The sequence below is a fragment of the Spermophilus citellus genome (genome assembly GCF_964194105.1).
Source record: "Spermophilus citellus genome assembly, chromosome: 14".
Classification (NCBI taxonomy): Eukaryota; Metazoa; Chordata; class Mammalia; order Rodentia; family Sciuridae; genus Spermophilus; species Spermophilus citellus.
The window spans coordinates 25957064-25985047 of NC_138194.1; the positions used below are offsets into that span (position 1 = coordinate 25957064).

The 27984-nt window shown below is 36.8% G+C and overlaps 1 protein-coding gene across 1 annotated transcript in view; it reads right to left on the reverse strand.

The window, feature by feature from the left end:
- Nucleotides 1–27984, reverse strand: part of ST18 (ST18 C2H2C-type zinc finger transcription factor) — a 105816-nt gene that overhangs the window by 54838 nt on the left and 22994 nt on the right. The window contains exon 4 of the mRNA XM_081266230.1: nt 6190–6380. Within this exon, the coding sequence (XP_081122356.1) occupies nt 6190–6380 (191 nt within the window). The remainder of the gene's footprint in view (nt 1–6189; nt 6381–27984) is intronic.

Here is a 27984-nt window from a genome sequence, read left to right on the forward strand (position 1 = left end):
ATATGCACCAACTGAGGGTCTGGACTATCTAGGGACACCAATCCCAACCCAAAGCATGTGGAGTGGTGCCCAACAAACAACAGGTTATGAAATGCACCAAATACCTCAAGAATGGTTCTCTGACACCCACTAGGACAAATAAAACAACACACACACACACACACACACACACACACACACACATACAAAGAGGAAAAAGATGAACTGTTTTTGTATCTGAAAGGCAGGATGGGGGGATGGGAAATACAAAATAATAAGCCCCTTTTAAGACTGTTAAAGACACCAAGTGAAGTATATTCTGTATTAATAAACATCTTTGGAGAAAGAAAAGAACAGCTATTGGTGCGAGGGCTGTGGAAGAGGGTGTCTGTGTGGAAGACAATGTGCCTTTTTTGTCTCATTTAATTTTTTATAAACATTGTCTCTGACAAGGACACTCAAAAATACATCTCCATCATCTTCCTTTCTGGTAATTATCTTCCTAAATCAACACTGGACTGCCAGGATCAAGTAAATATTGCCATAGTAACTAAAAGCATTTTTGGATGAAGGGAAGAATTCAGTCACAACACTGGCCCCTGTAAATAATGCTGATTATAGGGTGCAGTCTTTTGTTGGGATCTATTCAACGTAAACTGAAAAATTTAACATTTTAGTTCCTAGAAAAGAGGCTGGATAAACAGGCACACAATATTTGATAGGATGGGCCTATCCTCTCCTGAATTCATATCAGAGGAACTCCAGGTTTAAATAATATATTAAACATAGTCTAAAATGCAAATGAAGTTTTTCTCAATATCACGGTTGGCTATTAAGAGAAAGTGTAAAGGGTTATGATAATTTTAAAGTATTATGAACTACAGAAAACAAATAAAAAGCATTTTCAGTGAATATGCTCAATTCATTGAACTATTCTCTCACTCCACTTAACTACCCACATGTGTACAATAATGATTTATAGACATTATACCTAATTATGCATATTTGGGCTGTGTTAGAGTGCTAACAAAAGCTCTAGAAAGCAACAATTACCTCTGTTGCTTAGCTACATAGTTTAAAATATTCCTATTAAGTGCAGATCACCAGAGAGGCGGGTGTGACAAACATGCACATGTGCACGACAATGCACTTCACTGTGCGGCTGCCAACTGCTAGCATTTTGGGTCATTTCCAGTTTACATAATTGTTTGGTTCAACTGTTTGTTATATGCTAAAAGAAAATATTTATTAATTATTCTTCAGAAAAAGAGGAGCCCGCCGACAGAGGTGCCTACGTGCATTTCATGAGCTGGTTTCTGGGGATGCTCTTCAAGCTGCAAACCAACTTTCCACGTTCCCAAACACCTACCTGGCTTTCACTATGGTCATAAGGAAAAATCTGAGTTTGCTTTTGAATTTGACAGATCAGTGAGCACATGTGGGTTTCTCTCATTTTGTGATGGGCCACTTGCCTTTTCTTTTTAAAGGCTATTTTTTATTTTCCTGGATGGGACCGTGATGTATTTTGCCACTGAAATAACTAAAGTAGCCTTGTCTATAGAGCCTACAGAGCAAAGGTCAAGTTCTAATGCTGGTGTTCCTCTCTGTGACCATTGGACAGGTAGCTCAGCTCATCTAAGCCTGCTGTCTCTATTCAAACCCCGAGGACAGCAGTGTCACCCTGTGTGCACTCTGTGAGGTCACATGGGAACAGCTAACAGGCATTCTGTAAATGATGGCTCTTCTTCCCCTTCCTGGATATTATTTTTAAAAACCAGTAGTAACGGCAGAGGGCATGTGGAAGGGTGGGACTGTTCTTCTTTTAGAATGACCAGGAAAACTAATGCCTAAGGAAGTCAAGGTCCACAGGATGAGAAGGTTTAGTGGATTCACCACCTACACAGACTCTGGAATGGTTCAGCAGTTGCCTTTGAAAACCCGCAGCCAATGCATCATGCACAAATCCATGGAGTGTGAAGTCCAGAGCCTGGGTTCAAGTTGCTAGCCCAGTGCTGCTCACTTGTATGACGCTGATCAGGTCCTTGGTCTCCCGAGTACAGGCTCCTCATCTTCAAACTAAGGATGGTTCAATGACCCAATAACTGGATGACTCAATGACCCTTTTTAGGACAATAAATTGATATGTCCCTGGCAAGGTATTCCATTTGTTATTTCAATTAATCTTCACAATAACTATGAGAAAAGTCCTTTCTAGACCATTTTATAGATGGGAAGCCACAGTTCTAGGGAGCTAAGGGCTTGCTCAAAACCACATAGCTACTCAGCAGAGGGTTGGGCCCTAGACTTATGGCCACCTGGCTTCAACTCTATGTCCTCACCTCTATGACATGCTACTCTACAACCTAAAGCCTAAGAATACCAGTGCCATGACTGATGTTTACCAAACACAGCCACTCCCAGGAAAAACTGCTAACATTACTCACAGCCAATTCTTTTCCTAAGTTTGAATATTTTCAAGAGTGAATTTATCCAAATTATATTATTATATTGTGTGCATGTATAAATATGTAGCAACATCCCATCATTATATACAACTATAATGTACCAATAAAAATGTGGAAAAAAATTTTAAAAAAGAGTGAATTTACACAAAGGAACTAGAAATACCATTGTTAATATGCAATATGGAAAAAGATAATCTGTATCCTACAGATAAAAAACACACAAAACAAATAACACAACAGCACTAAAACTAACGAGCAAACCAACCTTGACTTTGCTAGTACTATAAACATGATAGGTGGGAAAATTCCTGTGTCCTTGGGGACACAGCCAAGTAGTTGGGTCACTGTGAACAGTGCAGGCCTTTCTCTGTTCTGTGTGCATCTCAAAGTATGGGGGAGGAAGGAAGTGGGACTGGGAGGCTTTCCTTGTATACAGATTTTTAAAAATGCTTTTTCCACATATATAGAAGTTCACACCTGTTTGTTTACATTAAACCAAGGTCTATACTTTGGTAATCCTATAGCAATACACTGATGAATTCTTACATACACATTGGCTATTCTGCTTTGAAAACAACTTAAAAAATCCTCTGAAAATCACAACATGTTTTGAATAGACTTCTTCTGTGTAATGGGATATTATTATCACTGTATTTCAGTTCTGTTTCTTTAACTATCAAGTTTACTTTTATAGGCAACTTAAGTTTTCAAGGCCTTTTGAAGTTCCAAATTTTACCAGGAATAAAAAGCTCCAGAAAAATTAATTCATCATTCAAAATTCTGAAACTGCAGTGATTTATTCCTTATTTGCTATTCATTGAGAGGTTATCTGTTAAAAGTATCATTCCAACCCCTAAAACTTCTATGAGTAGGCTAGATTTCCTCAAATCATTGAGCATTTGGTCACGTTGCTGGGAACTCTATGCACTTTCTTGGTTAATTCCACTTTGAGCTGATTCTCATTCTCCCTGTCTGCATTGGGAAAGTGTTCTTGTCCTGCTTCTGGATAGCGCTTGCAAGCTTAAATTCCCAGTGAAGAAGGGATATTTGTATGGCTTTGTCCACACTCTTTTCTGTCCCTTTAAATGCCCACCGGCATTTCTTTGAGACAGCTAGTTGATAATATGAAATGTAGTTTGTGTCATAAGATGGAAGAAGATGTTTATAAATGACCTTAGCCTTCATGAGCATTGTATACCCTCATTATGAATGTCCCAGCTGAGGATAAAATTTGGCACACATCTGGCCAGGCAAAGATACTGGAGTACCCAGAGTAAATGAGAAGCTAGATGGAAAGCACTTCTGCTAGGTTGGGCACTAGCTTAGCTCTGGTTCCTTCTGGCGGGTAGGGGTAACTTGTGCAGAGGGTTGAAGAGGGTTGAAGCAACTTAGAATCTTTGCTCTGTTTACCAGGGATAGGAACAACTATGACCTGCCATTTCTAGAAATTGAGACTTAATGATTTGACATTGTCAAACTTTGCCTGTCAGCATTCTGAAGGTATCAGAGGAAAGGGAGCATTGGATTACAGAGCATGGTTAACTGGAAAATAATTATTTTGCTTGTCCTTCCAATGGTTTCCTAATTATTTTATTTCTAATATATATAAGCTGTGTTACCTTCAGCATTGAATCTCTTTGATTCCCAATGATCTCGTCTGTAAAACTGTGACCATAATTATATATCTTTGTGGCACTGTAGTATGGATTAAGTGATATAATTTGTATGCCTGGAATATATGAAAAACTAAAAAATAATGGTCACTAATGCTGCAATTTCAGTATATTCATTATCATCAGAAGTAGTTTTAATACTAAAAATCAAAATACTTAGCATTTGTAAACCTGCAGATAGACATTCTGCAGTGCATATAACTGAATGCTTAACTAAATACATTTGAGCAATATATTCACTTGGCTAATGTTAAGCATCTATGATGATCAATAGCTATAGTAGAAGGTGAGAAGACAGCAAGCTAGACACAGTCTTTGGCCTCATTGACTTATTAAGGGTATTTGATGCAAAATCAGACTCATTTTCTTAAATATTTGGCTAATATTTGACTAATATTTCGCCAGCTAGGTGAGTTGAACCTCAACTCTATTTGCAGTGATTCAATGACTTTCCCTAAAACTAGACCCAACCTGTAATTTTCATGAATCAACAAGTAAAACTGACCATCTCAAGGAAATTTAAAAAATGTGGAGAATGATTATAATTTATAGATGAGCCCTGAGTCTTTAAACTATATTGGACATTTGCAATCCCAGAAACTTGGAAGGTTGAGGCAGGAGGATCAACCAGAAATTTAGTGAAGTCCTGTCTTAAAATGTAAAAAGGGCTGGGGATGTAGCTCAGTGTTACAGTGATCCTGTGTTCAGTCCTCAGTATCCAGTAAATACATATATACATACATACATATATACCATCTACCAAATACAGAAAAGCTAGACGATTTACTGCACCAGAATCAACTTTGTTTTAAACACAGCATCTTCAACTGCTTCTAAGCTAAGATAGTCAAGATAGGATAAATCTGACCTGAGATTTGTGTTCAGTCAATATACTTTTATATCTTTTAAATTAATACCTATAACTCTATTTATAATAAATAATTATGATCTAAGAAATTAAGCCCTTTTGTTTGTATAATAATTTCTTTTCAAATAAAGAATTATTTAGTATATTTTGATTCCATAAAAGTCATGTTCAGAATTATTAGAACATGCATATACCTCATTTCATCTCTTACTAAGTTAAGCCTTAGCTCTGAATTTGCTTTTTCATAATTTTTTGAGACTTCTGCATGTCCTCAGTTTCAGTCTCATGCACAAAGCCATCCGTGATTTTCCAACTCCTACAGGCATGTGAGCTCACGAGACCAGTGAGAATAGCTATGAACTGGGGAGAAAGAAATTCTAAAGCGTCAAAATAATCACATTTCACTTAGCATGCAAAGGGTGTTTAAGGAGAGTTAAGAATCAAATTCATGAATTATGATGTGTACCTAAAGGTAAATTTAAATGATTTATTTTGGAAATAATGGGCACGGTGATACATTTTCTATATAATTTTCCTACTGAAGGAGCTTCTAGGAGATAACTTCAGGTTATTTCTACAGTCTATTGCTATAAATATTTATTCAAAAATATGAAAAATATTAAGGTCACAAACCACCTGCCTTGGTCTATGTTGTTGTTGCCAACAACCAATTATATTTTGGCCTCTAAATAATACTATATGTGACTATATATGTTGATAAATAAGTAAAAATAAATGTTCAGCTATATATATGTGTGTGTATATACATACACACACAATAATCATTAATGATAATCAACAATGAACATTATAGAGAATTTGAGCATTGAAAGGTATTTTAAGGCTTAAATAAGCCCTGTAATTTGAAGGAGTCTTTCAGCAATTAGATACTTACAATATTACATACATAAAATACTCTTCACCTTTAAGGCTTTTATTTTCCTCAAAAAGTGTCATAGCCCAGTCCAGTGCTTTTGAAGGAACTTAGGGCAAGGACTATGCTGTTTATCTACAAACCCTCCCTATAGATACTAATTAAAAAATGGATCCTCAAGCGGTGAGTAGTGAATGAAATCAATGTTTGGTTTTTCTTCCAAATGCTAAGGATACTTCTACACCATACCAACCATAATTTCTACATAAATTAAGACTGAATCTTTGACACCAAGGAGTAGATAAAATCAGGGCCACTGTCCCTCGCTACCTGCAGCAGCGCGGTCGTTTGTTTCAGAGAGGCCATCATCCTCGGTCCTGTCGTCTCGGTCCCCTTTGCAGTCCATGTTTGGGCTGTAGTGTCGGGGCTTCATTAGCAGGGATTTCCTTTTGTTGACTGGGACACCCAAAGCCTGCTCTTCTGCCCTTCTCTTCTTCGCCATGGAGCAATCATATGCAACACTGTAGTGAGTGGGGCAAATTAAGAACATGGTAAAAGAGCATTTGCTGGTATTTGGAATTTGGCTTTACCCAAAGCTTTTGGAAAGTTGGGACTGGAGGTTTAGGGTTAGCTATTGGCACTGCATAAACAGCCCATCCGTGGAATCCCTTGAACTGTGTGTATTCTATTTTACTGTCTATCAGAAGATTTTTTTTTTTTAAAAATCATCCTTAATCCTAAGTAAGCATATGTTAATCTGTGCTTTGCTTGGCGCGACACTAAATACCCAGAGAGGGATGAAACAAGATTTGCACTGGTTTGCTAATCCTAAGAAACAGCTAATGTGAAAAATATACTACCAGATACAAAATATGCATCCAGTATGGATAAATCACAAGGTTTTTCAAATAGTTATTTGCCACTGAAACTGCTTATCTCTTCCACAGTTGTGGCCTGGACTGGAGATGCCACAGGTCTTGGGCAAGGACTTGAATGAAGGGGCCATTGAACGAGGGGACAAGCTATGAACATTTAATCAATCAATCCATTCCCAGTCTTTCCCCCCCACCCCCATACACACACACAAAGTGAAAAGATGCTACATAACATTCTGCCTTTTGATTCTCATCCATTTGGCATACAGAACAAACAAATAAAAAGAAGAGAAATAAGATAGGATTTCACAAAAATGGACAACAGTTTATCCTTATTTCTGTTCTCACATGGTTTTATTTGGAAATGCTCCTGAGGGGGTGGCCCTTTCAACACAGATTTCCTACATATAGCTAGGAAATGCAGACCACTCTATGTATGAAGTTAAGACAAACATTTTCTTGGCAAGATCCTTGAAGACTAGAGAGTTTAGCCAACAGTAAGTCTATGAGAGATATTTATTAAATGTTTTCCAAAGAAAAATGCAGAAGCTTTAGATGAAAAGATCCAGAGGAAAGAATCTTGGACTCAGGGTAATATTACTAACTCCATCTCTAAAAGATGATTGAATTCTCAGCAATATTACTAACCAGTCAAAGACCTTAAACTGATCTTGCATTAATGTCAGTGCAAAATGATGGTTTGTTCATGAAAACAATTTGGTTATGGTTGCATATGAATTCTTGAATATAGAAGAACAGATGCAAAAACATCTAAGGGAAGGAAAAATGTCATTGTTTCTCAGAAAAAAAAAAGAAAATGATGCTGGAAGCAGAGATAATTCAAGAGTCAGAAATCTTTCAAAAAAGATGAAAAATTGGAAAATTAAAAATTATTCTGATAGGAAGAAATGAGTGAGTTCCCTAAATAAACTAATGTGCTTTCACAAAATATCTCAAACCCCAATTTAAAGTGACTAGAATTTAAGTGCTCTTGAAGATGGAGCAAAAGAGGATATAACCAGATAACTATGAGAGCCAAAAATACTATGTAAGACTACTTGGCAGAGAATAGAGATGGGCATGACTGAGTCTGCTGACCTGTGAAGGAAAACATGGGGGTCTCCACCACATAGTTACAGTGGAGAGTGGGAACAAACAGAACTACCCCACACCTGCCTTTCTGGTCAACAGAGACTCGCTTTTTAAGGAGAAGGGGCAGAGATAAGGTAAGGTTACTCATCCAGAAGAAAAGTTTTTTTACGTACATGAAAATTTAATAAGAAATTCAGTGAAATAAGCTAGACACAGAAGAAAAAAATCCATATTTCCACTTATATGAGGAATACAAAATAGTCAAATTCATAGAATCAAAGAATGAAATAGTGGTTGCTAGAGGCTGAGCGAAGGGGGAAATGAGGAGAATCAATAGGCATAAAATTTCAATCAAACAAGATGAATAAATTCTATAGATATGCTGTGTAACATCATACGGATGGTAACAACAATGTGTATTACACACTTAAAACATGTTAACAGGGTAGATATGATGTTAAATGTTCTTACCACAATAAAATTTAAGACAATGAAGAAGGAGGAGGAGTAGGGTGAGGAGGGGAGGAGGAGATTTGTTGGCATCAGGAAGCATTCATTCATGAGAGAGGCATAGTGGGGATGGTTAAGAAGGACTGGTCAGTCAGGAGAAAATATCATTTCTTTCTTTAATGATTGGACTACCTGATCCTTGCAAGGTAATAATAGATGATAATATTCACATGTTGTGAAAATTACTTATAAGGATACATATTATTTCCATCATCAAATAACTTAGTAATGATGAAGCTGATATTTGAACCCAAGTCTACTGGTCTCCAAAACTGATGTTGCCTCTCTAATGCTGCTTAATTGGGATTTTGGGCAAATTCTGCATGCATTTGAGAATTCATTGAATTAGAACCTGGATAAAACAGTGACCTGTCTAATGAGAAGGAAAGCGCTCACCTCAAGGCCTTGCCCACTGATTTGGGTGTAGAAATACAAGACAATTACACAATCTGAAGATTATATTGAGTTGCAGCAATGAAAAAACATATTGCAAAACGAATTAAGAATCCCCTTAGCTGGGTGCAGTAGGGCACACCTGTAATCCCTGCAACTTGAGAGGCAGAGGAATATGGTCAAGTTCAAAGCCAGTCTCAGCATGTTAGCAAGACCTTCAGCAGCTTATCTGGTTCCTGTCTCAACATAAAAAGGACCGTGGATGCAGTTCAGTGGTAAAGTGTCCCGGGCTCAGTCCCCCACCCCCAGTAAAAAATAAATACATAAATAAAAAGAAAGAAATTATCCCCTTACAGTAGTAATGTGTGTGAATACAAATATGTAACAACAAATCCCACTCTTATGTATATTTACAGTGCATCAATAAAAGGAAAAAAACAAAAAACAACAATTCCTTAAATGGATGGAAAAAGTAGCTGACCCTGATGAGATGATTTTTGGGAGACAAGGATACTGGAAATTGAACTCCGGGGTACTTTACTACTGAGCTAGATCTCTGGTCATTTTTGCTTTTCATTTTGAGATAGGGTTTCAATAAGTTGTTGAGACTGGCTTCAAATTTGCTATCCTCCTGCCTTAATCAATCATGTGCACCTCATACTTAGCAAGATGATTTTTAATGGAAATAAAAACTGGGCTCAATATTTATGTCAGAATAATAATTGTGCAAATGTAAGATGAAGGAATAGGTAAGGTTTTATTAAAAGTACAAGTTTGGCTTAAAATGAATCATGGTATTTGATACTAAGAACATCTGAAATATCTTCAATAATCCTAACCCATGTAATCTGCAACATCAGTTGAATCTGTTTGAACATCAAATTTCTCCTCTAGTGAATGGAGACGATAATTTCTATATCACGTGTTTGAGGATAAAGGCAATAGTATCTGTGTTGACAGTGACAAAAAAAGAGGTAAAGATGGAGTCATCTGAATCCCGGCCCAGTGCTCCCTGGACTCCATCAACACTGCCTCATGCTGTTGCTCTGCAGCTTCACCTGGCCCACTGAAGAGTATGATTGCATGTATGTCTCTAAGTGCATTATACCTTTTTACATATTATTTATATTTACATAAATTACATCAGATTTACACATAGCATGTGCATTAAATCTCACATTCTGTACATTTCTCCTTTGCAAAGTACTCACAGCCCAGGCAGCATTTGGAGCTAAAATGAAAGGCTTCATAATAAATATTACCCTTTGTGTGTGCATGGAAAATGGTCCCTTTTCTGAGTTTTCCCTGAGGGCACACTATTTTGGCTTTATTGTGACACTTCACTGTGACACTGCAATGAGGGAAAGCCATGCTTTACATGTCACTGAGAGAAATGCCACAAAATGCTAACATATCTTCTCAAGGTTGCCAGAAATCATTTCCACTGGGTTGTTTTCCCATCTGCGGAGCTCTGAAATGTTAAGGAAATAAATGAGCTCTATTATCTATATTTTTCTAGTAGATGAGAAAGAAAGAGAGAAAAAAAATACATTCAGCTCTGCATTTATTGTTCTATTCAATCAAACTGTTGCTTTAAACATCCAGACACTGCCCGCCCCCCAACAGGGAACTTTATCAGTGCACCAAATACCTTCAACACCATATTTCATGTTTTAATATTATTAAAATATAGAATTAAAAAGAATCTGTATTTATAGACCCAGATTCAGTTCTGGAATCATGTTTAGGACAAATTCATTGAACTTTCAGATTTCAGAAACAACAACAACAACATCAACAACAAATAAGAGACCTGCAGATTCCTAAATTCTATCCAATAAGCAGTCTTCCAGCTTTTCTGGTAATATAGTCTCAGTGCAAGTTATCACAAGATAAGGAACCAATTTAAAAAGAGTAGGTCCACCAATGGATTTAGCCTGAGCCCCTCAATCAAAGAATTATACAGAAAAAGAAATGGAGATTATAAAACCCTAAGTCTAAGGAAATCATTTATGTTCCAACATTTTCATGGAAAACTCATTGCAGAAATTTCTACTGATTTCTTTGAATAAAGCAGAATATCACAGACTCGTCAAAAGGGGCTAAAAAGTATGAATTTGAGTCAAGAATAAAAAGGCTCACAGGAAGAGAAAAAGGTATGATGACTGAAAAGGGAAAAAGTTATTATTTTGCAGAGACATGACTGTGTTTGAGGGAAATCCAAAAGAATTTACAGATAAAATCTTATAGTAAGGAAATAAATCTAATAAGGTTACTATTTAAAAATTAATTGTACTTCCCTAAACCTGTAACAATTAGAAAATAAAAATTAAAAATAAAAACCATTTAAATAGCATAGAAATATGAAATCCTTGGGGTAAGTCTTACAAAAGAAGTATAAAACCCATACAAAGCAGAGAAAATTAAAGATCTAAATAAATGAAGATGTACATAGAATAAATTACTCAGTAGAGCAGGATTTCCGTTCTCGCCAAATTTATGTTAGATTCAGTGTAATACCTATCAAAACCCTAAGAGCATTTTAAACAAAGAAATTAACAATTCTACAATTTCTGTGGAAATTACTAAAAGCAAGAACAGTAGAGACAATCTTGAAGAAGAACAAACAAAGTTGGAAAACTGCCAGTCTTGGATGTAAAAGCTTATCATAAAATTATAATATTCAAGATAGGGTGGTATTAAGGCAAGCATAAACAAATAGACTGATGGGACAGAATAAATGTCCCATCTATTGGGTCTAGAAATAGACCTACACATGTATGGTTAATTTATGACAAAGGTGTCCACTGAGGAAAGGGTTGTTTCTTTGGTGAATGGTGCTAGGTCCATCTGAAAATAGTGTTTTGACTTGTAACTCACAGTATATACAGCTGTCTTCCTTCATTAGTTCTTTTCTTCCCCTAGTTCATTACCCATAGTCAACTAGGATCCAAAAATATTAAACAAAAAATTCCAGAAATAAACAGTTCATAAATTTATAATTGTTTGCCATTCTGAGTAAAATGGTGAAATCTGCCACCATCCTGCTCTGTCTTGCCTAGGATGTGAATCCCTTTGTCCAGAAGATCCATGCTATATAAAGCTCCACCCCCCCCACTTGTCAATTGGTAGGCATCTTGGATATAAGATCAACTATAGCAGTATCACAGTGCTTGTTTTCAAGTAACCTATTTTACTTAATAAAGATCCTGAAACAAAAGGCAGTGGTGCTGGCAATATGAAGAAGCCAAACAGAAGTTGTAAAGCACCTCCTTTAATAAAGCAAAAAGTTGAATGTTCTTCACTGAGGAAAAAGCAGTACGTATGGAGCTCAATGAAGATATCACCTGTGGATAAAGATTGTTTGATAAATAATTCCAGAAGAATTATGGACTTAACACTGTTAAAGATTTTAGAAAAAAAAATGTAATAAAGATTTTAGAAGAAAATGTAAGGCCATATCTTCATGGCCTTGGGCAAAGATTTGTCACATTTATAAGAAAATCACAAATTTAAAGGTAAAGACTTATTCATCAGAACACATTAAACTTAAAAATGTTTGTGTATCAGAAGGTACCAACCAGTATAGTGCGCTTCCTATCAATGTTCTGTTTCTTGGTCAGTCTACACAAGCATGTTCAGGTTGGTGATGTTTCCTTAAGCTCTGTTCTTCCTAAGTGTACTCCATTTTACATGTGTACACTCTTCAAAACCATTTCTAAAATACCGTTAAGAGTGAAAAAGCAAGCCGCTGGATGGGAGAAGGTCACTGTAATACATAGATCGAAAATGATGGTATATATTTCAGAATGTGTAAATAATTCTCCCCAAGAAAGAAAAAGGCAGGCCACCAACTTTTTTAAGGTAAAAGACTTGAGCATTCACCCTCACAACAGGACATTGGCCAAATGAAGAGGTGTTCTGTTTCTTTTGTCTCTATACGATCAGGTACCCTTCATACCCACCAGGATGGCTAAATAAAGAGGCTGACAACATCTAATGTCCATAAGGACTTAGAGCACCTGGAATTCTCACACACTGCCTGTGTAGGTAAGCTGTTACAGTGGCTTTGGAAAAAATGCTTTGCTGAGTATATATGTAACCAACGACCCAGAAATTCACTCCTAAGTGTACGCCTGAGAAATATTTATATACAGCAAAAGGTGTGTCACAAAAATGGTCACAGAAACACAATGTCCAAAATGGGAACTATGACTTAGTCCTTTGACTGTAAAATGGGTAGAACGTGGTGAAATATTACAACCATTCTCAGCCATGAGGAAAAGGCAATTGAGTAAGACCAGTTAATTCCGTAAACATACAGTTGAGTGAAAGAAACCAAACAATAGAAGAATAGATGCATAAAGTCTAAAACCAGCACACTAGCACAGTTAATCTCTGTGGGAAAAGTCAGGAGACTGGTTACTTTAGTGAGGGTGTGACTGGGGCTATCATGAAGGTTCCCCCTGGGATGCTAATAAAGTTTATATTCATCTCGTAAAAATTCATAAAGCTATGCAAAATATAATTTGTGTATTTCTCTGCATGTGGGTTATATTTCAACAAAAAGTTACTTAAGGGTTGGGGGGTTGTGGCTCAATGGTTGAGTGCTTGCCTAGCATGCGTGAGGCATTGGGTTCCATCCCTGGCACCACATTAAAAATAAACCAATAAAATAAAGGTATCAGGGCTGGAGATGTAGCTCAGTTGATAGAGTGCTTGCCTAGCATGCACAAGGCCCTGGGTTCAACCCCCGATGCCACAATAAATAAATAAATACATAAAATTTAAAAAATAAATAAAAATAAAGGTATCATGTCCATCTACAACTAAAAACAATTTTTTAAAAGTTACTGAAAAATCAATTAGCAGGTCAATTTGCAGCATGGGATAATGTGAATTGCAAGTTTCTTTGATTCAAGTACTTATAAGTACTTACAGATTCAAAGTCAAAAGACCAGACTTCAAGTGTACGTTTGTAAACCAGTGGAGCTAATGATCAGTCAGTCAAGAGTCAGTGAGCATAGTTGTCCTTTGGTATTCCTGGGAGATTGGTTCAAGAAACCCTCCCCTCTCAAATACTGACATTCTGAAGTCTCTCATATAAAGTGACGTATAATTTGCATATAAACTACCCACATTCTTCAATATATTTAAAATCATCTCTAGATTACTTATAATACCTATTATAAATGCTATGTAAACAGTTTTCAGACTGTATTGTTTAGGCAATAGCCATACAAAATAGTCTGTACATGTTTGGTACAGATACAATCATTTTCTAAGTATTTTTAATCCTAAATTGTTTAAATTCTTGAATGCAGAACCAACAGATAAAGAGGGCTGTCTCTATTTACAATGTGCGAACTACTGTTCTGAATTATTTACATATGTCAATTCATTGAATTCTCGTAACTCTGGGGTTAGGCTTCTTGTCTATGAAGCTTAGGGGGGATGTTTTATCAATTTTCAAACAGCTATTAATGGAGGAGTCTATATTGGAACTCAGCAAGTCTGGACCTAAATTCTGACTTATTAATTATTATTTAAGACTGTTCTTCAAAAGCTGTATTGTAGTGTTCAGTGATTTAATAAACAGATATAACAATCCAAGGAATGAACACAGTCTATCATGGTAGCCAATCATAAAGAGCTTTCCAAATGCTCATGTTACTTGTAGAGGCCAGAAATGAAACCCATTGATGAAATTTATTTGATTTAAATTACAATGAATTTTTTTTTCTTATAGGATAACACCATTATGTTGAGATATTGGTGGGGAACATTTTCTTTGACCTAGAAATAGAAAGAGCTTTCATGCACTAAGTAAAGAATAAAGCATGACTGAAAAGAAGTGATTTTTTTAGTTGAAAGTTTCTTTTGCATATGTTCTCAAATGATATTCATGTTACATTTGGCATAATTAACCAATCTGTAAATTATTTTAAGAAATCATGTCTGAGTGTTCATTTACATTCCATCCCAGGATTCAATGTATATGGGCAGTCCTTTCTGTACTTTCAGTTTATATACTTAAGAAGATATTCATTCAATACATGCATATTTAGTGCCAAATAAAGGAAAAGCATTGATTAAAGTTGAAAAAAATCTCTTTTCCTGGAGTTTCTAAACAGAAAAAGGAAACAGAAAATTTGAAGATAAATGCTCTATAAAACAAAAATAAAGAAGAACAGAGCAACAGGGAATGTATGGTAAAAAAGGGTCAGAACTTCAGATAGTGCATTGGTCAGCTTTACATCAGGTACTGTAACCAAATGCCTGAGATAGTCCACTTAAAAATAGGAAAAGTTTATTTTGGCTCATAGTTTTGGAGGTTTCAGTCCATGACTGGTTAGACCATTGTTTTGGGGCCTATGGCAAGGCAATATATTGTGGAAGCACTATGTCCAAACTCTTCACCTCATTGCTTCATTTACAATGACAAAGACCTTCAACTAGGCCCCACTGTTTCAAGGTTCCACCACTTCCAATTAGCACTTGCCTGAGCACCAAGTCTTTAACACATAGACCTTAGAGGAGGATCCAAACCAGATCCAAACCATAGCAGACAGGGTGATAAGGAAAAGCCCCATTAAGAAGATTGAATTTTAGTAAAGATCTGAAGGCAATAAGGGAGAAAACATACAGAAAGATGGCGGCACAGAATTTTATGCAGAAGGAAAAGCCAGCGCCAAGTTTTTGAGGCAATACTGTGCACAGAATTTTGAGGACAAGCACAGAGGCTCAAGCACAACGAGTCAGTAGGGGTACAACAGGACATTAGGCTAGAAAAATAATAGATTCAGATGGTGCTGAGAATTACAGACCATGTTAGGGACTTTGACCCTTAGTGAGATGTGAAGACTTTGCATTATTTTGACAGAGTGACACGTACTGATTTGCATGTTAGTAGGGTGACCCTGGCTTCTGTGTTGAGAACAGGCTGTAGGTCACAAGAGTAGAAACAAGGAAAGTGACTAGGGGGTTATTACAATAATCCGGATAAGGTTGATAGGTGACTTGGGCTATGGTGGTAGCCATGGGGGTGGTAAGAGTGCTTAGATTCTGAATATATTTGGAAAATAAAGAGAATTGGAATTATTCAGAGATTAGGGGGGCTGTAAGAGAAAACACAGAGTCAAGGGTAACTGCAAGGTTTTTAGGTTAAGAGGTTAAACTGTGTGTTTTACATTGCTGAGAAGGAAGAACTCAAAGACTCAAGATTTGGGAAGGTTACAGGTCAGATGTGCCTTCTGGAACATGCTAAATATACATGCTCACTCCCTATGGAAGCAAGATAGGGATATTTTGGTTGACATACTCAAAAATATTGAATACTAAGAGTGTCCTGGACCTTCTGAGCCCCAGAAGTTGTCCTTTTCTCCAAATTTCCATTTTGCAAGATAATACATGCTTTCATCTCCCTGTCTTGCCTTCTGAACAAAACCCAAGGTCAACATACAACATCATCTGGCTTGCTAAGGGTAGAAACAGTCCATATGCCAAAGGAGCTGCAGGATCTAGCTAATATTCATGGCAGGAGCTGAAGGAGTACATATGGGCTGGATCCCAGGGGTGCTGGATCAAAGGCATGGAACATCAAGTTGGATAAGGGAAAGTCGGTGTGGAAGCCATCTCTCATGTTACAGGATTTAACACTCTGTCAAGGACCCTGGGAGATGGTACTAACATGCTGCTAGATTGGCTTTTCAAAGCCTAGAAAAGCAATGGTTCACTCTAGTGCAGAATTTCCAGAACTGCCACTGCAAACTAGGACAGAAAGTGGGCAGAGAGCTGGGAATCCTTGGAATGGATATCTTACCCAGGCCAGGGAACCCACTCAGTAACATGTCATGATCTCTTGCCAACTCTCTGGGCTTGATGCACTTTTCATTTTTAGAACCCAGGGACTAAAAGACAAGCCAGTTTCCCTCAAGGGAGTTCCTTACAAGAGCAAGTCAAGTCTACTTAGCAATTGTCCCACCAAGTCCTTTCCCATAAAGATCTATGGCAATGTACTTAGAGAATAATTACCCTGGATAGAAAAGAGTGTGCAAGCATTTCAAGAATTGTTATATACTGTCTGATATGATACCAAAGGACTGAAGGAGCCCTGTCCCAGAGGGTATCTTGGTTCTATAAACCCGCCTCAGTGGTATGCCTAGTTTCTGTATGCATATTTGGAACAAAAATATATTGGCTTCTTGGTTAGTGGAATAAGAGTTTATTAAGTGGGAACCATGAATGGAATTTTCTAAAATGTTTTCCTTCCTATAACCCAAGAAGTAAATCCAAAACATGATATGGTAAAGACGGTTACCAATCTTAAAAATTAGAGAATGTGTGGTTGATTGTCTATATCATTTTTCCACATAATTCACCAGTGTGAATTATTCCATATAATTCACCCTACAGTGTGACTCAGGAGATTGAAAGTGGACTACCACAAACTCAAAATAAGTAATAATCCCAACTGTAGCTGCTTTGCCAAAATACAAGATCTTTGCCTTAGGAGATTAACACGGACTTGAATACAGGTCAAGCATTCCAAGTTGGAAAATCTGAAATCTGAAATGCCACCAAATCAGAAACTTTTTGAAGATCAACATGCCACTAGAAATGGAAAATTTCACATCTGACCTCATGTGACAGGTCATAATCAAAACATAAGTACACTAAACATTAGTACAAAATTACCTTCAGACTGTCTGTATAAGTTATTTATAAAACACATGAATTTTGTGTTAAGACTTGGGTCCCATCCCCAACATTAAATATTTCTTAGAATAGGCAAATATTCCAAGATCCAAAAAATTCCAAAAACACTTCGGGTCTCATTTTGGATAAAGGATACTCAACTTGTACATAGTTTGAAGTTCCTAACATGGCACATGTGTTCTTTTCCATCCCTACCAGCAGCAGAATCTGGAGCAGTTAATATGTCAATGATAAGGAAAAGAGCGTCAATCTGTATTTTTGCTCTGTTAATGCTGCTGCTGTCCTTTGTCATGTACATTCTGAAGGGACCTGTGTAATCCAGACCTGCCTTACATCATCATATTAATAATTTATGTTGATGTAGATGAATGGATAAATAAAATATGATATACATACACAATGGAATGTTACTCAGCTATAAAAAAGATTGGCTTCGAAATTTTCCAAAACATGGATGGATCTGCTGACTATTATGCTAGGCCAAATAAGCTAATTCCCCAAAGCAGAAGGTCAAATGTTCTCTGATGTGGATGTTAACATACAACAAGTGTGGGGGTGGGAAGACTAGAAGTTCAGAAGATTAGATAAAGGTGAGTGAGAGAAATGGAGAGGGGATGGGACCAGGTGGAGAGATTCTGAAAACTTTCATGTGTACATGTGTTAATATACCACAGTGAATCCCTACATCATGTACAATCACAAGACTGGGATCCTAATTAGAATAAGATGTACTCTATGTTTATATAGCTAAGTCAACTTATACTCTACTGTCATGTATAACTAAAAAAGAACAAAAATGAAAAATTAAAAATGTAATTTATGTTGATGGAATTATGCTGATGAGAACAGGTAAGTAAGAAGTGACCAGTATTTTGGAGGCCTTGGCAAGACATCTGCATTTGAGAGGTATAACACATATCTAGCCAAAATTCAGTTGATGAAGTGCTTATGGGCCCAGTGATCTAACAGGTGCTCATTTACAAAAAAGGACAAATTACTGCATTTTTCATTTCCTAAAACTGACAAGGAGCACATTGCCAAATTGTCCTTTTTAGGTTCTGGGGTTTGCAATATGCAACCCCAGAATTTGGAATATCCACAATTGAGAATGCTTCTCTGATATGTGCATTGAGAGACAAGGGAGATGGATAATTAGCTTTGAGAGGAAGAATCACAATGAACACCTACAGGGTACTGGAGTAAGTCCTGTCATTTGCAACAGAGAATAATTCTACTAGAAACACAGTCCTAGTATAGACAGAATCCCTCACCATGAAGTCAGAGCTGACCATCATGAACCAAATTCTATTAGATCCTTCACGTCATAATGTCAAGCAGATTTAAAAAAATCCATCAAAATATTAAAGGTCCAAGATCAGACTGAAACAAGTATAGAGGGAACAAGTAAGCCATGTAAGCAGGCAGCCAAGTCCCCATGACCTTCTTGACTGTGGTGGTAGTGTCTGATCCTCAACTGCCACAGAGAGGTACCTGTGGGGCTCCTGCATACCAGCTACACAGGAAGGAAAAGTATAAGCTTAGTTTCTAAATGGTTGTCTCTGTATCCAGTATAATCTGAAAATTATTTGTAGGACAGTACTTATAGGTCCTCTGAAAGGCAGAGACAGAAGAAATCCTGATAGGCAAAGCTGCTGGGAAGGGGCATATATGGTTCTCCACTTTGTATGAAAAGAAAATTGGCCAAGGTAAGAAAATATATGAATCCCTGGTGCAAATGAATAGCTCCTTGTCGGTCAGGAGTAAGGAGTGAATGGTATACCTGGAAGGTCAGAGACAAGGAGGCCTGAGGCACAGGCATGTTATTGGACTTATATAATTAGAATGGAACGCAGAGGTCTTAATCTTGCATGGTAACACCTGCCAGAATGTGCACACACACACACACACACACACACACACACACACACACACACACCATGGAAAAAGCACTGACTCATCAACCAGACAGAATGACTAGCTTGTCTTCAGCCTTCCCAGAACTGGAACAATAGAGTTATCCATGGAGTAGCATTAGTGGTAGGGGATTGAGGCATTGTTAGACCCAACTGCATAAACTCCCATTAAGACTGATATTCTACTCCCTCAGCCCAATGTCTAATTGACTTACAAAAGAAACATATAATGATTCTTCCAACATAACTTCATTTCTTGAGGAAACTAACCAGCCATTGGACTTCTACCATTCTAGAAGGGGCAGCAATTCAATTTGGCTGGAATTGACATATTCAGGTATGAGTTTGTCTTTCCTGCCTTCAGAACCTCAGCCAGTACTACTGTGTGAGGGCATCTAGAATATTTTCTCTATAAGCAAATCCTCATACCACTCATTGGACCCAGGAACTTACTTATGAAAATAACCACGGGAACACAATCACAAGCTCCACGGATAGTGTAAAGCACTAGACAGTTCAGAAATTGCTGGTACGATGGAGTGATAGAAGGGCCCCTAGAAGACATGGCTGAAATACTAGCTTGGAGAAAATACCCTGTCAAGATCAGGTGCCTTCCTGGAAGGCAATATGGAAGACCATTATATAATGCTTTGTCCTCAACAGTTTGAATACATGAATCCAAGAACTAAAAGGTTGAATTTGAAGTACATTTATCATGATTCCCAGTGACCAACTTGCAAGATTTGTACATTTCCTACCTCCAAATATAAATTCGGTGGGTTTAAAGAGCCTGGTTTCTGAAGGGAGAAGGCTTCAGTGCCAGGGGACACTGTAAGAGTCTTCTTAAACTTTAAGCTCTGACTGTCTTTCACTTGGGCTTCTCATGCTGAGATATCAGCAGGCAAAAAAAAAATTCACTATCTCAGAAAAAGTTACTGATACTGACAAGGGCTTTTATTAGACTCTGGGGACAGGAAAAGATATATTTGGCACCCAAATGGCACACCAAGATGTCTCCTAGATGTTTCTGGCCCAAATATGACAGCAAATCAATAGCTAATTACCCATAGGATCTGAAGGTCATGGTGGTGAGGGGCTCAGATGCTTCAGTGATGAAGATCTGAGTCATGCCACCAAGTAAACCAGAAGTACTTGGCAGGGATGAAGAGAATAGGTATGAGTATGCAGCAGATACTATAATATGCTACTCCCCTTTCCTCTCTTTAGGACTAGTGTATTCACTTTTTCTACCTGCTGAAGGTACTGGGATCTGACAGACCTTGGATGAATCCATTTCTAGGAATTGCCCCCAGCTTGAGAATCATTTAACCCAAAATATTACCCCAGGGGGAATCCCATATTCACCCCTGCCTTAAGGTAGGACCGACTCTGAAGAGCAATCTAGCACTGAGCTCTCTGCAGGATAGGTTGCAGCTTCCCTCACAATTACATTACAATCATCCTGCATTGCAGTTCAACTGTGTTACAACTCATTGTACTGAAGGTGGTCTTCTTCCTCTGCCCAGACCCACCTCCCTTATACCCCAAGGTAATGTTCTCAAGAGCATGCCCCCCAAATATTGTGCACACAAATTCCTTCCTCAGAGTCTGTCTCCTGGGGAACCTAACTTGCAGCATAGGCATGTGGAGGTGAGCCCTAGTGGGCTGAAGACAAGGACTGGTAGTGAGGCTGGATGTGCTGATGATTATGGAGCTTGCCCTTGACCTTTGTTAACAAAGACAAAGATGCCTTGGGGAGTGTGGATATAATTCCTCTTGCAGTCTTTGTTCTGATCATATGATTCTATTTTGGATGCCAGGGTGAGGTGAGGTCTAGAAGATATGTGATCTTGGCTGAAGTATGTGGGTTTGCTCTTGACTCCATTTTAAGCAAGGTGGTAGAACAAAATTCATGATAATTCATTTAGAAAGCCAATAATACATACAGTGCTTTATGGTGAAAAACATGTTAGTCTAGTGACAGCATGGTAGGTTTCTTGGACATATGTTTATCATAATGCTCCATTAGAATATTCATTCATGGTCAGTCTTTAATGATATATATTTAACAGTATATATTATATATATATTCAATTCTAAAATCTAAAAAAATCACAGATATATGTGACTTGTTATTAGATCAATATAATAAAAACCAGAAGTGTGAGATATTCTATATTTGTCAAGAACTCATAATCTAAGGAGATGGAAAGCAAATACATAAGACAACAGTAACTAACAAGAGAATATGTAATTAAATTTCAAAGGAGTGATTCAGACAATTATGTGTGGGTTAAGGAGCACATGGGCTGGACATTTTTTCTGTTTTAGTAGATAAGAAAGTTTACTTACACTGATCTAAAATATCCCTCATTGAAATTTACAAACCTTACTTTTTTTTTTAAGAAAACATAATATTATACTTTAGGAAACTGAGTTTATTTTCTTCCCACTACACATCTCACAAGATAAACCTAAGTGCTTAAATCATTTCTGCTAAGCATTCAGACAAATGTGTAATCATCCCCCACGTTACATGACAGTAAAATTCTATATTCTCTTGCTTTAATTTTTTTTTTAATTTCAGAAAAGTGTCAATTCACTTCCTAAAGCCCTCAGCCGTGGTGCACAGTGTGCTATAGGATATATAAACAACCTGTACGTATCTCCTTTCACTGCATTTTTAGTAAACCAGAGGCAGGATATTGGGGGAAGACCAAGTCATGCACATCCATTTGAAAAAAGCCTAATGATTTCTAAGAGAGTTAACAGTCACTGAAAACAATAAATTTAATTTGATGCAGTGAAGACTACGGAGCTGTTGTTCATTCTGTAGGATAATCCCCAAAATTCTTGAGCAGACTCTCTGGCTGTGTCTTAGAAACTTTGTGAACCATGCTCTTGTTTAAAGAGCTCTGTCATGCTGTAGTGTATCCAACAGTAGACCTGTAATTCAAGCTTCTCCTATTACTCATGTCATAAATTTGGTATCTAATAAGTTGTTGCTATTTATCAATGGTTGCTTTGCTGTCATGCAACAGTGATTCCATTGCCAAGGTTATTTGATAATATCAGGTTTATAAGAGGTGATGATTTTTTCCCCATAAGGCCAGAACTAATAGATGATTTTTTCCCTCCTTTAAGATTAAGTTTTATGAATGATAAGTTAATTGTGTAACAACAGGGGTCTTTCTTAAAATAGTCAAGCTGTTAAAAAACCAACTATATTGTAATAAAAATCAAAAGAGGAATAATAAGAAACTTTCTCTGAATCATGAAGTGGTAGTTACATGGAGTTAAGAAGTCTTAGGCTAGGGATGTATCTCAGTTGGTAGAGTGCTTGCCTTACATGCATAGCTCAGGGTTCAATTCCTAGCACCACACACACATGCCAGAAAAGTCTTCCCATAAATCTCCAGTTGCCCTTCTGTGCTGGGTGAACACTCTCTGCAACCCATTGCTCCTATGTTGCCATAGCATGTGGCATTTACCTTGATGATAAAACCGAATTATAGCTGTTTCTCTAATTAACCTGGAAACATCTTCAACAGAACAGAAACTTGTTCTTGCTCATTTTTATATCTCCTGTACATAGTATAAGGCCTGTGTCTTAGTAACATGCTCAGTAAATGTTCATTAATGTTGAACACCATCCAGATGTAAGCATATAAAACTGGACTTCAGTGCAAACACAAATCTATTAAACTGCCTTTCTACAGGAGATACATAAAAAAGCCCATTAAATGTACAGATCATAGGGTCAACCCCCCGCCCCCCGCCCCCCTTCTTAGAACAAGAGCTTACTGATCCATGTGAGCTTCTATGCTTAGTTCTTCTTGCCACCAAGGCTTGCAAGACAGCTCAAAAAAAAGCTAGAAGTAAGTTAGCAGTAGATTGAGAGTTGAGAAATCCTACTAGGCCTACACAAACATTGGCCAAATGACCACAATATTATGGAGTGACCAGTCCCATATTATACTCTCCAAGAATGCAGAACAACCAAGGAATTTTAAAGATAATTAAGTTTTCATAGAGTCCAAGTTTTCTCAATAAATAACTATTCAATCATTAACTAAAACACAACATTATCCAAAATTTGGGAAACTGTCTATTACAAAATATAAATTTTCTCCAATTGATATCCAAAGACAAACAATGTATTTTACTTAAATATTGTGCATACTGTCAAGCTTCTTTTAATTACCTCTGGATTGATGAACCAACTCAGTTAACATACTGTGATGCAAAATATAAATAGTTCACTGGTGTCTTTGGAAACATAATATGATGGATTATGTTTTGGGGATTTCCCTCAAAAAGTGGAAGTTGAATATATCATTGTGAAATAAAAAAAAAAATAAAAGGAAGTAAGAGATGGACATCATATAGATTTCAGAATCAAAATACTGAAAGAATTCAGAAAGAATTTAAATACAAATAGAAATTTAGTGTATACTGGTAAATTTCACTTCAGTAAAGCCACACTGCTAATTTTTTTAATTTACTAAGTAACACTTCAAAATATTTTCTCTTAAGTATAAAAAATAATGAAATATACATGATCTTATATTTTGTCAAATAGCAGTATAAAACTAAAAGTATAAAGAAAAATTAAACAGAAATCATTTTAGCATGGAGAAATACAAATATGAAATTCACATAGTTCATAAATGTTTCATTTACCAAAATAATTACTGTATTTAAAAAAGGGATATTTAAAATAACCATACTTTAAAATATTAAGAGACCAGTGCATCATTTTAGTTGGCATTTTTTAAGTATTTTATTATATCTGTTAAAAATGAATATGAAACAAAAATAAGTAATGAACATCTTGACAATTGAAGTTAAATGAACTCACAGAATTGAATTCAAAGTGACTCTTTCCTAAGTACTAAGCAACTAATGACTTTTTGAATAATCTGAGTTCTCTTTTTCACTTTTATACTTCTAACAGGAAATAATAATAAAGTAAAATGGGAGTTGTGAAATTCTACAACAATGGAGCTAAAAATCTCATGCTTTAATCTTTATATATAAGACCACCAACATTCTGTTTTTTTATATTGACCATGAAATCTTCTCTCCTTCAACTTCCCTAGCACACTGTTTTGTATAACTGGAAATAGTAACTGTATCTAGTAGAGATTTCAGTTAGCAGAATATGCTTGCAAAAAATGGTTAGTTAAAAAAGCAAATGATTCAGGGGCTGCTTAAGTACAGGAGTGTGGGGACTTGGGTGGAGGGCAGAAGGGAGCATTAAGAGATGCCCTTGGTCTCCCAGCCTTCTGGGCTAGGTTTGTTAGACTGTGCCTCCCCACCTGGAGGAACCACCCTCACTAGCTTAGTTTTTCCTTGGGAGAAAGCGTACACCCCAAAATTCAAATATAAGAGAAAAATCTTAAATACAAGTATCTTAGAAAAACTAGGGAAAACAGGAACATATCTCAACATCATAAAGGCTATCTACGCTAAGCCTCAGGCCAGCATCATTCTAAATGGAGAAAAACTGAAGGCATTCCCTCTAAAAACTGGAACAAGACAGGGATGCCCTCTTTATCCACTTATAATCAACATAGTTCTTGGAACTCTGGATAGAGCAATTAGACAGAAGAAAGAAATTAAAGGGATATGTATAGGAAAAGAAGAACTTAAATTAGCACTATTTGCTGATGATATGATTCTATTCCTAGAAAACCCCAAAAACTCCACCAGAAAACTTCTAGAACTAGTATATGAATTCATCAAAGTAGCAGGATATAAAGTCAATACCCATAAATCAGAGTCATTTCTGTATATCAGTGATAAATCCTCTGAGAAGGAAATGAGGATGACTACACCATTCATAATAACCTCAAAAAAAAGTAAGATACTTGGGAATCAATTTAATGAAAAAGGTGAAAGATCTATACAATGAAAACTACAGAACCCTAAAGAGAGAAGTCAAAGAAGACCTTAGAAGATGAAAAAATCTACCTTACTCTTGGATATGCAGAATTAATATTATCAAAATGACTATACTACCCAAAGCACTATAAAGACTTAATACAATTCTGATCAAAATCCCAATGGCATTCCTCATAGAAATAGAAAAAGCAATCATGAAATTCATCTGTAAAAATAAGAGACCCAGAATAGCTAAAACAATCCTTAGCAAGAAGAGTGAAGCAGGTGGCATCACTATACCAGACCTTAAACTATACTATAGAGCAACAGTAACAAAAACAGCATGGTATTGGCACCGAAACAGACCGGTAGACCAGTGGTACAGAATAGAGGACACAAAGACTAACCCACAAAATTACAATTATCTAATATTAGACAAAGGTGCCAAAAACATACACTGGAGAAAAGATATCATCTTCAACAAATGGTGCTGGGAAAACTGGAAATCCATATGCAACAAAATGAAATTAAACCCCTATCTCTCACCATGCACAAAACTCAACTCAAAATGGATCAAGGACCCAGTAATTAAACCAGAGACTCTGTGTCTAATAGAAGAAAAAGTAGGCCCTAATCTTCATCATGTGGGATTAGGCCCCAACTTCCTTAATAAGACTCCTATAGTGCAAGAATTAAAACCAAGAATCAATAGATGGGATGAAATCAAACTAAAATTTTCTTCTCAGCAAAAGAAACAATCTGTGAGGTGAACAGAGAGCCTGGGAGCAAATTTTTACCCCTCATATATCAGATAGAGCACTAATCTCTAGGTATATAAAGAACTCAAAAAGCTAAGCACCAAATAAATAAATATATAAAATAAAAATAACCCAATCAACAAATGGGCCAAGGACCTGAACAGACACTTCTCAGAAGAGGATATACAATCAATCAACAAATATATGAAAAAATGCTCATCATCTCTATCAATCAGAGAAATGAAAACCAAAAATACTTTAAGATATCATCTCACTCCAGTCAGAATGGCAGCTATTATGAAGACAAACAACAATAAATGTTGGCGAGGATGTGGGGGAAAAGGTACACTCATGCGTTGCTGGTGGGACTGCAAATTGGTGCAGCCAATATGGAAAGCAGTATGGAGATTCCTTGGAAATCTGGGAATGGAACCACCATTTGATCCAGCTATCCCTCTCCTTGGACTATACCCAAAGGACTTAAAAACAGCATACTACAGGGACACAGCCACATTTCACAATAGCTAAACTGTGGAGTCAACCTAGATGCCCTTCAGTGGATGAAGGGATTAAAAAAATGTGGCATATGTACACAATGAAATATTACTCATCAATAAATGAGAATAAAATCAGGGCATTTGCAGGTAAATGGATGGCACTGGGAGAAGATAATGCTAAGTGAAGTTAGCCAATCCCAAAAAACAAATGCCAAATGTTTTCTCTGATATAAGGAAACTGACTCATAGTGGGGTAGGGAAGGGAAGCATGGGAGGAATAGATGAATTCTAGATAGGGAAGAGGGGTGGGAGGGAAAGGAAGGGGGCAGGGGATTAGCAAGGAAATGGTGGAATGTGATCCAAAGTACATGTATGAAGACACAAATTGGGTGTCAACATACTTATATACAAACAAAGATATATATGTAATAAGAATTGTAATGCATTCTACTGTCATTTTTAAAAAATCAATAATAAATAAATAAGTAAACAAACAAACAAACAAACAAACCCAAACAAGTATTTTCAACATACCCATCTTGTTGTGATGGCTCAACTTAATAACTGACTTACAGTGGTGCAAAAGTGATAAACTCTCAAGTAGAATCACACTTGTAACTTAGATTTTTGGACCTTTTCTGGGCTACTGCCATGAGGGAAGATCGCTGGACATCAGCTGCAGCCCCCATTCAGCCATGTGATCCCAAGGGTGAACAAGCTACCCTCTACAGTGTTGCTAAGCAAGGAGGTTTAGTACTAAATGCATTTTCACATATAATATTTTCAATTAATGATGGATTTATTGGAATGTAACTCCATCATAAGTGGAGGAAATTTTATATTTTCAAATCATTCTCTTGAATGGTGCAGAAAGCTTCATTCATCCCACCACTTAATCAACATCCTAGCTTATTTTATTTGATGAATGTCTGAGTTAATTTTGTGAGCACTGACATCCTGGGCATCTTCTCCCTGACTTTGTATCTCAGCTGTAGAATAGTGCCTGAAACTTCCTGGAGGCCACAGGCTATCTGTTATGTATCCTCTAGGCACTGTGCCAGAACTTTCTGCAGTTTATGGAGAAACAGAACACTTGCATGCACATTTCTAAGGAAGGAGAAACAGTTAACTTCTTCATATGTGTTGAACTTCAAAATGAATAACATTTATTCATTGTTTCATTTAAAGCAGGAACTTTATATTTTACAGAACCAATATCCCCATACTGGCAAAACTCCATTTCAAAAATTTTAGTTCTCATTTCTGAATGGGGATGCCAGAATGGAATAACTGACAATGACTGTATAATGCACTTTTTAAAAGTCTGCTCTCAAGTTACTCTTGAACAAAACAACCAAAGGTAATTAATATTTCATGCATGCACCTAAACTTGAGTTCAAATGAATTAGCTAGACAACTTAAGGGGGAAGAAAGGTTACTGTGAACAACTTAAAAAAAATCATCTCTATTAGGCACCACATCC